The 13,607-nt window shown below is 39.0% G+C and overlaps 1 protein-coding gene across 2 annotated transcripts in view; it reads right to left on the bottom strand.

The window, feature by feature from the left end:
- cables1 (Cdk5 and Abl enzyme substrate 1) overlaps positions 1 to 13,010 on the bottom strand; it is a 33,817-nt gene extending 20,807 nt beyond the window's left edge. For both annotated transcript variants that reach the window (XM_057334146.1, XM_057334145.1), the window contains exon 1: positions 9,329 to 13,010. In XM_057334146.1, the coding sequence (XP_057190129.1) occupies positions 9,329 to 9,864 (536 nt within the window). In that variant the 5' untranslated portion in view covers positions 9,865 to 13,010. The remainder of the gene's footprint in view (positions 1 to 9,328) is intronic.
- Positions 13,011 to 13,607: the final 597 nt, after the last annotated feature.

The raw sequence follows: 13,607 nt of genomic DNA, 5'->3' as shown, positions 1-13,607 counted from the left end.
CATGCGCCCTTTCCTCCGGTCACTTACGATCATGTTCTGATGAAAGGAAATGATTGGATGCTGCCAATTTGACATAAAGGGGAATTACAAATTGCCCTCATTGTAATCCGTCAAAACGACTCTCGACCATTCAGAAAAATGAGATCAGTGGAGACTCGCGATGCAGAGCCAGGCGCGTGCATAAACAAGGCATAACACCGCGTCCTAACCAAACGCTATGCGATGAGATTCCTGCGATAAGCAATTTGTTTGCCCATACCGAACGCGAAAAAGGGGCGGGACACGACAATCAATCACAAGACACAGCCAATCAGAACAGTTTTTCCCTGTCCACGCAGCCTCGCACGCTGCAGCTGAAGAGTGCACAAAGAGAGATTCATCCTGTTCTCATCTGTAAATCGCCTCATGTTTATTAAAATCTAAATTTCACAGATTCAAATCATAAGGCATTTGTTTGTGAATAGTAAAATACAAGTGTAACTTGTATCACGTTCACGGATGACTGTGCATGCATTTGTTAATCATTTTGAGATGAAATTCATCCCATACTAAATAGTCCTGACTCCTGACCAAACTTATTTCGTCAAAACATCAACACACACGTTTTTAAAAGGCTCATCAATCTACAAGGCTAGAAGCAAAAACATTTACTCTCATAGTTTAGTTAGACTTGTAAATACCTTCTGATAGTCAAAGCACAGACGTGTTTAGAGCCCTTATCAGTGAACGGCTTTGGAAAACAAGAGAAGTTACTTTAAAGGTGCTGTGTGTAATTTTTTGGTGGATCTTTAAAACAAAGAACTTGAGCAAGGCTGCCAGTGGCACTCCGTTTGGAGGAGTAAAGCCCTGACAAATGTGGCCTCAACAATCAGATGAATTACACGTGTCCAGTTTCTTCAAGTGATTTGCGTGATCGGATTTTAACGTCTCGAAAACGTTTAAGAGGGCATTTACACCTAGTCGCATGCATCTGCACGCTCCGTGAGTTAATGCTTAGCATGTTTTTCTTTCACCATACAGAAAACTAAAAACATGTACGATTTAATAGTTATTTAAAAACGTATTATTACATTATTTTTATTATTAAAAAAAAATTATTAATATTATTACATTTAAAATAAACATACCTTTTAAATCGTTTAACTGATAGTATTAACCGGTCAAAATTTTAACGATCGGTTAACGGTTAAACGGTCAATATGAGCATCCCTACTTGAATAAAAGTAATGTTTTATATAACTTAATAATTGTCATGTTCATCTAATTTTATTAGAACTTTTAATATGTCAAAGTCACTTTGGTTAAGCCGCTTAAAGGTATGGTAGGCCTACGTGTGTGTGTACAAGATCAGGATGGTATGAGGAGCCGTTTAGGGCTTAATTATTGAAATGACTCTTACAAACACTAGTGAAATAAAAATATTGATCGAGCTTAGTGAAATTCATTCATACGTATTACTGTAAAACCTCTTACAAGCACTAGTGAAATAAAAATATTGATTGAGCTTAGTGAAATTCATTCATAGACACTAGCCAAACACAAACCGGAAGTTAACTGGGGGTCAGGCGCGCACGCGTCCGATGAAACGGTCTATAGCAGGGGTTCTCAAAGTTTACATTCAAAGGTCCGAATCTGAATTCTAGTCAACGTCAAATGTCCGGTACAATTGTTATTACAAAACTTTCTTTTAATAAACATTAAAAACTACTTTAAATAACAAATCAACTCTATATGAAGAGTTGATCTGCAAAAACGGATAACTCAGTTTTATTAATTTATTAAATGTTTTTATAGTGTTTTATTTTGTTAGTTAGCTGTATTTTATATTATTACTTAATCAAAAGAACCCAACTGCAGTTTCATTGATATTAATTTGAATGCACAATAAAAACATTGTTTTTGAACATCTTATGAACAAGTTATTTTTTTGCAAATCAACTCTTCATATGCTAATCATCATATTCATGGCGTCATCTAGTTGTACTTGCGTTTACTGTCTTAACTGTTATATACAGTGCTGCATTTTTATACAACAAAATGCAAAAAGCCGTTCTCATTTACATATTTTCGGTTTATGAAATAGTACTTCAATGTAACTTCTAGTGAATCATGCAGCACAAATGTCCGTCTGGGCAACATTATGCAAATATTTACAGAAAAACTACGTTCATGTTCATATGCCCAGGCAGTCTGTAAAAGTGACAGAGTTTTGGAAACGCCGTTTTGTTCGGTCAGTTGAATGTGCTGATGTTTTCTGCGTGTTTGTTTGGCACTTGGCGGGTCCAGAACGAATTCAGTCAGACTTTGAGAAGCGCTGGTCTATAGTAGCCCTAAACGGACAAACTGCTTTGAGCGCATTTTGTTATCTCCTTCGGCAAAGAAGCAAAAACGTGATGACATCTTAATTATGTGTCAGCCGCCGTAGTGCTTCGAAGGAGTGGAGTGAGCCGCTGGTTGCAATTCACAACCTCACCACTAGATGTCAGCTAATTTCATACACTGGTCCTTTAAATGTGTTTAATATATGTGCTCAATTCTTGTAAGACGTTCACTTCTGGTACCAGAATCTGAATGGAATATGCTTGCATTTCATTTTCATTTAAGCTGAAACCGGTAGTTAACCACCACATCTGCTTACTATTATTACACAACAGCATTTCCCTTACATCAGTTCTTAAAATAAAATCCCACTGTACATTCTTGAAAACTCTCAGGACCCAGCACAGAGCAACAAAGTTTTGGCAGCCCTCTGCTTTTTTATCACGCTCTGGCTGAAATTTGCCTGGTTGCAATTTCCACCACATCCGACACTGGTTTTAAAGGTGCAGTGAACTGGCCGTTTTTATTGTTTTATACTATTGTCTGATGTCTACTTATGACGTTCCCATGGTTTTTACATTCGAAAACATCAAAATCAATAGGCTATTTTTTTACCCTGGTTTTGAGGCCGGCTGGAGAAACGCTCGGTTTTTAAGGGCGGGCCAATAGAAGACTTGGAAGTAAATGCCCACTGCTATGATTGGATAGCAGTTTGTGTAGTTGACTTAGTTGGAGCCTTCTGTGAATTTTGGTTAGACACGTAACATTACGTAACTTGATTTTACTCAAATTTACAAACTTATTTCCCGGATGTGATGGCAAGGCTTTGCGTATAGTTTGTATAGCCTATAGTTGTATGGTGTTTAGTGATATATGACCGTACATGTCAGCATTTAAGACCCGCGAACCAGACAAAAGATCACCGCGACTCAAATGTTATAGTTTTCATGATAAATAAACAAACGGTAGACTCCCGGCCAAAACGACAGTGTTGGCAGATATGGATATGACCTAGCACCAGAAATAATATCAAAACACTTCAAAACAGCCTCCATTATTCGCAAACGGTGGATAAAACCTTGAAAAATTATATATGAGCCCGCCAAATCACAGAGATGCCGACTACAATTATTACAAATGACTAGAGGTCCCCAGGTAATACTATCAGGGCATATCAAGCGATCTCTAACAATGCAATAGTGACGCATAGTACAAATATGTTTTACTCACATAATATTGCTGCGCCATTCCTATCGGATCCAATATTGACGGCACAGCACTGCTTTTTAATTTTAGTCTCTCAGCAAAGACTTGTTCAAGGAATCCGCGTTGAAATGAAGCGAACAAACGCTCAATGTTTTCCCCACGTGAGCTGGAACGTCTTTAAAAATGAACTTCAACCACGCATTCCTACTGTCGGAATCTGAAGGAAGGTTATGCAGCGACTGTGGTCTTCCACAAACAGGCACTGCACAATATTTTGCGATCTTTAACGGTAATGATGCTTATACTCGCTCTATCTGGTTCCGTGCAGCTTGTGTTCAGTACTGTCATGCGCGAACCAGTGGGCAGGGCTAGAGAAGTAGGCGTTGATATTCTTCTGTGGAGGCAGTGTTCAACCTATCTATAGATAGGTGCATTCCAGAACCTGCCGTTCGCTGAGCCTGGTGTCAATAACAGTTGTTATTTCAGTAACAAGGGCGTATTCAGTTCTGACACTTACAGGATGTTCGCTTGAATACGATTCCCTCTTATATAACAAAAGCTCGGGTTCAACTTGTAGTCTTAGTTCACTGCACCTTTAAGGTTTGGTTTAATACCTTATCCCGACTCGTTCACTGGGAAAGAATGTTAACGCAATCTCTCAGTAATGCCAGCTAACCACACGATGGAGAGAGAAAAGACAAGAACCATTCAAAGCAACCCTTGTTTCTCTGGTTATGGAATGCAAACAGATTCAACAATGGCCCAAGAAGAAACTTGGTTTGGTTGGGAATAAAGCTAGCCTTGAAATAATAAATAATGGGGAAAAAGAAGAACATTGTAGCTTTCAAACAACAAAGATTATGTTAATTATGTTCGTTTTCTCTTTTAAAGTGATTCTTAACCCAAACATGAAAATTCTGTCATCATTTCCTCATGTTCTTGTCGTTTCTTCCACAGAACACAAAAGAAAATATTTTGTTAACCGGCACCCATTCACTTGCATTGGTTTTGTGTCCACATGGATGGGAGCCGGCGCTGTTTGGTTACCAACATTCTTCAAAATATCTTCTTTTGTGTTCTTTGTTCATTTCATACTGGTTTGAAATAACAAGAGGGTGGGTAAATTATGACAGAATTTTCATTTTTGGGTGAACTATCCCTTTAACTTGCATTACAGAGTGATGATATAGGATCTCCACTCACATACTCTGTTCTGGGCAGTCAGTCTGTGCATTGCTCACCAACAACAAAAGCTGGAATTTATGGCTTGTTTTGGAGATACTCTCATTGAAAGAGAAAAATAATAAAAATATCCAACATGTAAAATATCATCCGAAACAATAGCTTAAAGAAATAGCCTACGAAGTATACAATAGTGCTGTTGTAAACACCAACGCTAATAAACATTGTGTTGACAACCTCCCATTCTTTCCTGTTTCTCTCTCCATTAATGCTCCAAAATTGCTTGTTCATGACATCATACTCTATTTTAGCTGTCTCTTAGGATTGATTCGATTGCAAGGCAAGATTAGGTCAGCACCAAAAAGACACAGGCTCTTTAAAAAGATGTATAGCCACCCATTAGTTTTTAACAATCACACATACTAATGTTATTGTCTGGGTTGTCCAAATCAAGGTAGACCATATAGCTCACGTACAGTACTGTGTGTGTTGTTCTAAAGGCATTTGTCAGCACACAAGAGACACCCTTGCTCTTCACAGTCTCTACTCTCTCTTGCTCTTGGCAGCTCATCTGAAGGTTTTGGTCTTCCTGGTGGAAAGTGGCAGGCGGGCAGGAGGGAGTCTCAGGGAGGAAGTGGAGGTCAGAAGCAGGGAGTAGAGAGGAAGGAGGGGAACGGGAGTCAGGGTACAGACTGGGCATCCTGCCTGGAACCTGTGTTTACTTCCAGCAGCTGCCCATTTAGAACAAGTCCAACACTGTTTAATAGAAAGTATGTGTGTGCGTGCCTGTTTGTTGTGCATTTACTGTAATCTGCAGGTCAGACTGACAGTTCAGTTTAAGCTAAACAAAACCCTGATGTCACATTTAAGGTGTGTGAGCATATTCTACTTTACAGCCTATTCTACATACAGTAACAACACTAAAATCAGCACATGCTATTTTCATGATTTCTATGGTTAACCACTAAGGTTTAACATAACGCTGACTAGTTTTGCTAAGTATACAGATCTGTAGACTTTTTTCTTAATGTGCCCTCTCTAAGCGGTTCCGTTTCACCACAAAACCTCTCAATTATGGTCAACATGTTACATATATAACATACGAAAATGCAATTCTCTCGAAAACCGAACATGCAGCAATTTTAAGAAGCTATTTAATCTCACCCATAAAATGAACTTTGTTAATGTATTAATGTAGTCAGGTAAATGAAGTCATTTCAAACTAAATTAGGGCTGGGCAAGTTAACACGTTATTGTCACGTTAACGCATTAACTAATTAACGCTGACAATTATTTTATCGTGCATTAACTCAGCTTTTTTTAAGTATTATTTTATTTCGAAAGTCCGTGGCTCACTGGCTCTGAAACGTGCAGACAAACCATGGGTCACACAAAGGGTGGGATGTTGATCGGTACTGGCTTGGGATGGGCGTCACCACACGTCACATCCAATGAGAGCATTTGGGGTTGGCCTAAAACCCCTGAAGCGCGAACACCAGAACTGAATCCAGTGCCTCAGAGATGACATATTGTTTTAGCAAGTTTAACCCGGAAGTAAGCACCGTGTGGTTCCCTCGACCGAAAGCCTATGCATTTTTCACATAGACTTTTGGAAGATCACAAAATAAGCTCTGTGATTAACAAAGGTTTATGATGTTTAAACGTTTTGTCTATCAAGACCACATTTGTTACTTTTGAAGCTGAAATACAATCGGCAGAACTAAAAGCTAATACGATGCTATAAACAGACTACACTTAAGGTCGCTCCATATCAACACCACCACCAAGCCTCCGACAACTCTTTCAAACTTTTAAAAAATGTGTTCGCTGGTAAGTCATTACTCCATGAATGAATCCGCATCTACGTTTTAAGAGATTTGTGCCCATGTTGCATTATTTGTGAGCTTTATATGCGCGATGACATCTAACGTCCCTGCCAAAGGAAGTAGTCGCTTTTAGCAACTTAGTAAAAAAACTCAGTTTTTAAGACACAATAAGGGTTTGAAAAATCACAAGCGGGTCATAATTGGTGTGTTTTATGTCATAGAATAAAACGTGAAAATATTTTGAGGTTTTGTTTACCACAGACCTTTTTCGGACTATTTACTAAAAACCCATTAAAAAACCCCATAGACTTTGGAGCGATGGAACCGGAAGTCATAAAATGCTAACTCGCTTCCGGGTTTTGCATACAAAAATATGTCATCACGCTTATCTATCAGTGCCCTCGCCTCACAAAGATGTTATATGCACGGGTGTAAAAGGCTTATTTAATGCAATTTATGATAAAACGGAAGGAAATCAATAGACTGCAGAATACAGAAAATTCCCCGGCTAAGGTACAAAACAGCAACAACAACGAATTGTGTTGCGTGTGTTATATGCAGTGTGAGGCTAATGCAGAAAACATTTTTAAACATGCGCGCCTAGAGAGTCAGAGCGCAAACTACTAAACTGAGTTCTCTTTCACGTCTTCTTACTCTGAAACGGACAAATAAACACAAAAGTATGTCAAAATTCCCATATTAGCAAGGGTCCATGTAAAAGTAGTCCGTTTTATGAACGTTAACAGCTGGGAAACAAAACGGACACGTCACAGTTTATTAGATCCGTATATCTGTATAAAGAGCTCTTAAAGGGGCAGCAGCATAATAAAGGATCTCTGTTTATAATGTTCATCAAACAACAAAGGACGGGCCCAAAACACTCATTCATTTTAAAGGAATTGTGTTCTCCTTATATGAATTGTTAAGATAAAGAAAAAAGTAGCATACAATAATTTAGTTGATAAAGATGTGCTTTAAATACAGTACACTTTTCACTTTGTGTTGAAAGAGAGTTTATGTAGTATAAGCAATAAAATCAATATTCATTATAATTTGTTTTTCTATATCAAACTAGACAGAACGTTAATGCCCTGGCAGAGGCAGATAGCTTTGGTTTTATATTTAATTTGATTACATTAATGTTTAAGTTGAGATTTACAAGAAATATTTTGTTGTAAAAAAGCGCATTATTTATTTAAAGTATTTGCAAACCAAATCTTATTGCACTTTTGTTCATATAGCAGTACTTTTAAAATAAAAGTGCACAATACACTACTTTTGAATGATTGAATTTTACGCTTAATGCAATTAATGACAATTAATCAATCGAGAATGCACTTCATTTGCACGCAACTCTTTTCATGCGTACTTTTATCGGAAAGGAGACAGAGAATGCACTGATTCTAACTCTACCGGTTTTTATGATGCAGATAACGTTTCTTCCATTGCTTGCTTGAATGGATGTTTTTGTCTGCACGCACGCAGGTTAAAATTACAATGCGCGGGAGCTTCAATGAGTTCGCGCGGCCGCGCACGTGCGCAGCTTAAAGAGAACATTGGTTGTAATATTCCTGTACCCATGCTTTACATTTGTAACAAAAAGTTGCCCGTGAGTAAACTGTAATTAGCGGACCCCTTGCAGTTCCAACCCCCGGTTGAAGACCCCTGCTCTAAAGTAACAGTTAAAACAATAGGCAGCAGGAATGTGGCTTGTTTAGCTATTAAAATGTTGTGGTTAGGCTGGTTCTTTGAGTAGTTGGAACTGAAAATAATGTGTCTGGCAAACACGCCGTTGTTGCCACCTGCTCATCTCTGATTAGAGACAGTTGTCATCACTGAGTGAGCACGCTAAATATAATCCAGTGGCTCTCGAGATACTAGCGTATTTTTCAGTAGAGGACACACTCTGAAGATGAATGCCATCTGAAGACAGTTCTACAACTTAATAACAATTACTTATTTATGATGTCGAGAAGACTGGATATTTGCTGCTGACATTTACTACTTGTAGAGGACCTTGTAAACTGCACACTAATCATCAGAATCATGCATACAGAATGCAGGTCACACAGGATTTTAGTGAATGATGCAGAATGGGTTGAATGGAGATTATTGATTAGTTTTTCAGGGGTTGTGTTAATTGATTCTAATGGGGCCATTAGTTCAATGGCATCTTATCTCATGTTTCACTACAGTCAGTTGGTAATCCCCCACTGGACAGCTTCTATGTATTCTCCTAATGTTCTTTGTGTCCTCTATAGCACCTCTAATGAATGAACTGCACAGGACTTTCCTGTACTGTATTTCTGTCTACAATTACTTTGAAAAGCAACTTTTTTGTACGTTATACTATAGTAATATCCCTTTAGTTAATACAGTGGCACCCAAAAATATCTGGACACTTACGGCCCATGTAAAATGTATGCATATTGTCATTTCATTATTAGCATAGTATAGGTAAACGCTTAAAGCATTAAATACATTCTCTTTTTATTTCAATAATAAAAACTTGAGACTTTCTGGTAGTGCAATTTAGTTAAACATATAGATGTGATATATTAAACCCACGGTTACCCTGCAAGGACACCTGTGTGAACCCGAGGAAAACTTTACAGTTGCTATCCACTAAAAATGACCATGGGCTCCATTTGAATAAATCTTCAATAAAGCAAAATGGCAGAAAAGTTATGTTACTTCTGATAAAGGTCCATTGTAATTGAATCAATTCTTTGTTAAGTGTTACAAAATATCAATGGCAATGCATTTCTGCAAGGGAAATGATTGCGTTATGTTACCTGGATCGCTGCAGCTCCAGGGCAGAGTTGGCAATCTGTCCCCCCTCCAAGCAGCAGTTCTGGCTGGACTGCCTGGCGTAAGACACAGGCAGGATTCCCTGAGTGAACGTCTGGAGTCTCCCCCTCGTAGCCGGTGGCACTGCAGAAAAAGGGGAGCTGAACACAGAATGGATCACCTGAGCGCTGCATGCATCCCCCTCCACATCCGCACTGCACGCAAGAGGAGGAGCAGCAGCGGTCGCGCTGACGAAGCCCGCAGCTCGGGCACTGCTGAGAGCCTGGTTCGCTGCTGCGGCCAACGACTGCTGCTGCTGCTGCTGCTGGCCCACTGCAGAAACCAGGCTCTGTCTAGTCCTCGCCTCCAAAACCGAGCTGTCATCCTGCTCCGTCCGATTATCCCCGTCGTCCTGCACGGGTCGTCCGTCCAGAGAGATGTTGCTGAGGAATGAGAGCGCGGCTTGCCTCCTCCGTGGATCTATCACGCGCTTCCGCGTGTGCTCCAGACTGGAGTGTTTCATCTGCAGCGCGCTTGCCATCGCGGGTCAGAACAACGTGCGTTTGTCAACGGAGATGGTTCATGGTGTTTTTGTGAATGTGGGGTAAGATTGTTGGTCAAAACGTCATGGCGTTGTCTTTTAACTGCCAGCTGGGTGTTTTACTGTGTGTGTACAGAAAAGCAGGGTCACGTGTGTGCAGTATTGTGGCAGTGGAAGCGCTAGTCTGACCAATGGGGATTCATGAGAACTAGGCGGTGTCCTAAACAGTGTGAGCTGCCTAGCTAGTCAGCATTTTAGTTCAGCGTCATATCTGTTAAATGATTTTATTCAAGTTTTTATACTGTCTAAATTCCCGACAGCATTTTTAACCTGGTAGGTAGAAAGAAATACAGCGTATTTTGAAATTAGTTTAGAGCTACTACGCGTGAACCTTTTTATGCTGTCTACGTAGGTGATTCAATAGATCGTTGAAACACGTGGTCTTTTTGTTTTTTTCTTGTTCCGCCCTTTTAGGCAACTTGGACAGGACATTTTTAAATTACATAAAAGTAAATATTTAACGCATGAAGAGAGATCGTTGTTAAAGCTTTTGTCATCTTTATTTTTTTAAATAGCATTTTACCCAAACCGCTCAAAAGTTCACTGCAATTCGTTTGGTGGAGAATGGGAAAATCTTTTTAACTTTTTAAAAATAATTTTGTGTACCTCATGTTTATAAATTCATGGTGTATTTAAAACAAAACGAATCACACGATTTTATGTAGGAATTATAGTTAGGCCTATAACAAAATCATATAATAAAACTAGAGTGCATTTCGTTCTTAACAACAGTCTTCTTAACAACATTACAAAACAATAAGTGATGAAATTTCACATGATGCCACAATATATCACAAGAAAAAATTGTCACTGTACTGTAGGTTTGCATAATTGATCGCAATTATTCCGATGAGATAGGGACATCTAGTGGTTTATAAAATTGATTACATATTCATGGGAAATACGTGAGGATGAAATGAATGGTTTTGTATTGAGTTTCGAACGCTACAGATATTCGTTGAGGGTGCGTTTATAGAGAATACAATCATTTTAATAAGAATTAATTATTTGAAGATGCATTTTTAATCTGTTAAGAGTTTCGCATTTACAATTATACAGAATTCCCCATGGTGTAGTAAGGGAATTTCACTCGATGTCCACCAGATGGCGCTATAGTGTAAACAAGGCGCATAGAAAGTATTTCCTGGTGTGGTGTGTGAAAGATTCCTGTGATGAACCTATGAGGGAGGTGATATAAACCAGTGGTGAAATGTTGTGGATTCAAGTTCATTTACCATTTGTAACAGATACTCTTCTCTACTCTACTACTCTATTCTTACTCAGTCAGTTCTCTGAGCTCACAGGAGGACATGTAGGAGGAAGAACAGATGAAAGTGTGTGGTGCATTTTTACAATAAAGCATTTTTCAGCTGTTTGTACAGTATGTGAATAGTGTCTTGACAGTGGTGATCCTATACAAGCTATACACCATCTAAAACGTTATTGGCTGGGTTGATTCTTGTATAACTATTACACAGGCAGTTTAATGATGGTACAGTTATTCCAGTTAATTGCAAATCACCCATCAATCATATATTTTGTGGATAATATGTGTATTATTTATGTAGTGTATAATCAACAATAGGTATATAGAAGCAATTAAAAGAAATACATGTAAAACACCTCATAATAAAAGAATAGTGCATCTAATAAATTTAGGTTGTATTTCAGTAAGAATAAATCATTTCTGCCGCTGCTGTCATTCGCTCATTTGATTACAGTGTCAATACTCACCATATGTTATTATAGCGCTGAACTTGCTAATTGGTCCCCTATAAAATAATGGGGAGAAAAGGGAATGAAGTTAAGGTAATGGTGGACTACAATATCAGTGCTTCAGTAACAGTGGGTGGTCCATTTGCATTGTCATCTGGTCAGAATTCTTCCACACTGATAACCTTCCACGGTCAGAAGCACTCGGGTCAATGACATTATTCTAACATGAGTTAACTATGTTGTGGTAATGACAGATATGCTCAGATGAGGAACTCCATAAATATGGAAACGTGCACTCTTTTCATTCCATTATAGCCAGAAACATTTGCATATCAGTCACTCCCTCATGAAAAATGGTTTTAATTGTAATTGTTGTAATTGTGATTTTTTTTGTAAATTACCATTTGCATTACCATAGTTTACATAGTCTACAGATCTCATGGTTAAACTATGCAAACGACAGTGAGATTATGGTAAATTAGTTGTCATTATTGTTTACTCCAGATAAAACCAAAGGCAAGAAACGTTTGAAAGAGTATTGTGTTGGACAGCCAAAGTCTTTCGACATCACACAGCAAATACAACAAGAACTACTTTCGCTCTTAATTTGACAGCGTTTCAATTGGTTGCACATTCGTGCTGTTTTATTACTTCCTTAGTCTCTTAATAGACCGAAATTTCAAAATTTTTCACAAGGGATTCAGGGCCTACGCTGTCACCAGCAACAATGAAGCGACTCTCAGCCAGGTTAATCTCATCTCCAGATCAGCGGCACAGACCTCAGACTCTCTGTCCCTCCGTGTGAAATGCAGCACTTCCTGTGTTTGTGTGGGACTTCCTTACCCCCCAGTGATTATGGCACCTCATTGTGAGTCATGATGCACACGGTGTGGCAACCTCTGCGTGCTGGAGGGAAGTGACATGAATTCGCAATAGTATTTTTTGATGAGTTGACGTTGATGGTTTTCTGATGGCAAAGAATATGAGCTGGAATCTAGTGGAACTGAAAGTGAAAGTAAATTATCAAATGTCTGCTCTTCATCAGCTGGCTTCAGGAGTAACACGTGTGACTCATTTGATTTGACTAAACCTTTTTTAAACCTTATCTTTGATGTTTTATTTTTTGAACAACTTGAGAACACAAGGCATCCAATAACGTCACTCATGTATTCCAGAAATGCGTGGAATTACCGCAAAAGTAAAGGTGGTTTTTATCAGATACCAATTTAGCTTGTGATTTATATACTGTCAGGAGCTAATCTGAGTCCATTGCTGTGACGGATAGCTTCTTCTGCCAGTGAGGAATCAGCTCCTCAACGTCACACAGTCTGATGCTCATGTTCTTGTTGTTGGTTTTCTGTGGTCAAGAGGGCAAAGCTAGAGATCTACAGTCGGACCGCAGGATTGATGAGCGTGTTTCAAGGGGGAACTGTGAGGAAGCCCATCTCCAGCCCACCCGTGGGCCGCGACAGCCCCACATCAAACGGGCCAGCTCCTCTGTGATGTATGACGCCGGCTACACCGCACTTTCAACCAGAGTCGAGATGGGTCTATCAAGGGATTTATCTCAGGGGAGGATGAAAGGAGAAGCAGAGGCGTCTGCCAAACAAAGGCTCACGAGGGCCAACCGTACAGGTCAGACTGGGCCCTTACACGGGAGAGATTTATATCAGCGCACTTCAGCTGAAGACACATGGCAGCCATTTTGGGCTCAGATGAGTACGAAATAGTAAAAAAAGGTCATTTAATAATCATGCATGAACATTTGAAAAAAAAACAGAATTATTGTATTTCAGTCAGATACTGCAGTGGTCAAATAAAAGGAACAATAAAGATTAAGTTAAAACAAAAATGAAAGTGTTTATTTACTTGCAGTCGTGCAATAGTGTCATGCACAATGTTTTTTTTTTGTGGCAAGAAAAACATTGCCATATATTTAAAAACCCAATGAGATCACACAACAGTTA

This window comes from Triplophysa rosa, linkage group LG5 (assembly GCF_024868665.1).
Source record: "Triplophysa rosa linkage group LG5, Trosa_1v2, whole genome shotgun sequence".
Classification (NCBI taxonomy): Eukaryota; Metazoa; Chordata; class Actinopteri; order Cypriniformes; family Nemacheilidae; genus Triplophysa; species Triplophysa rosa.
The sequence above is the reverse complement of the archived record's forward strand: the minus strand, read 5'-3'. Positions and strand labels throughout refer to the sequence as shown.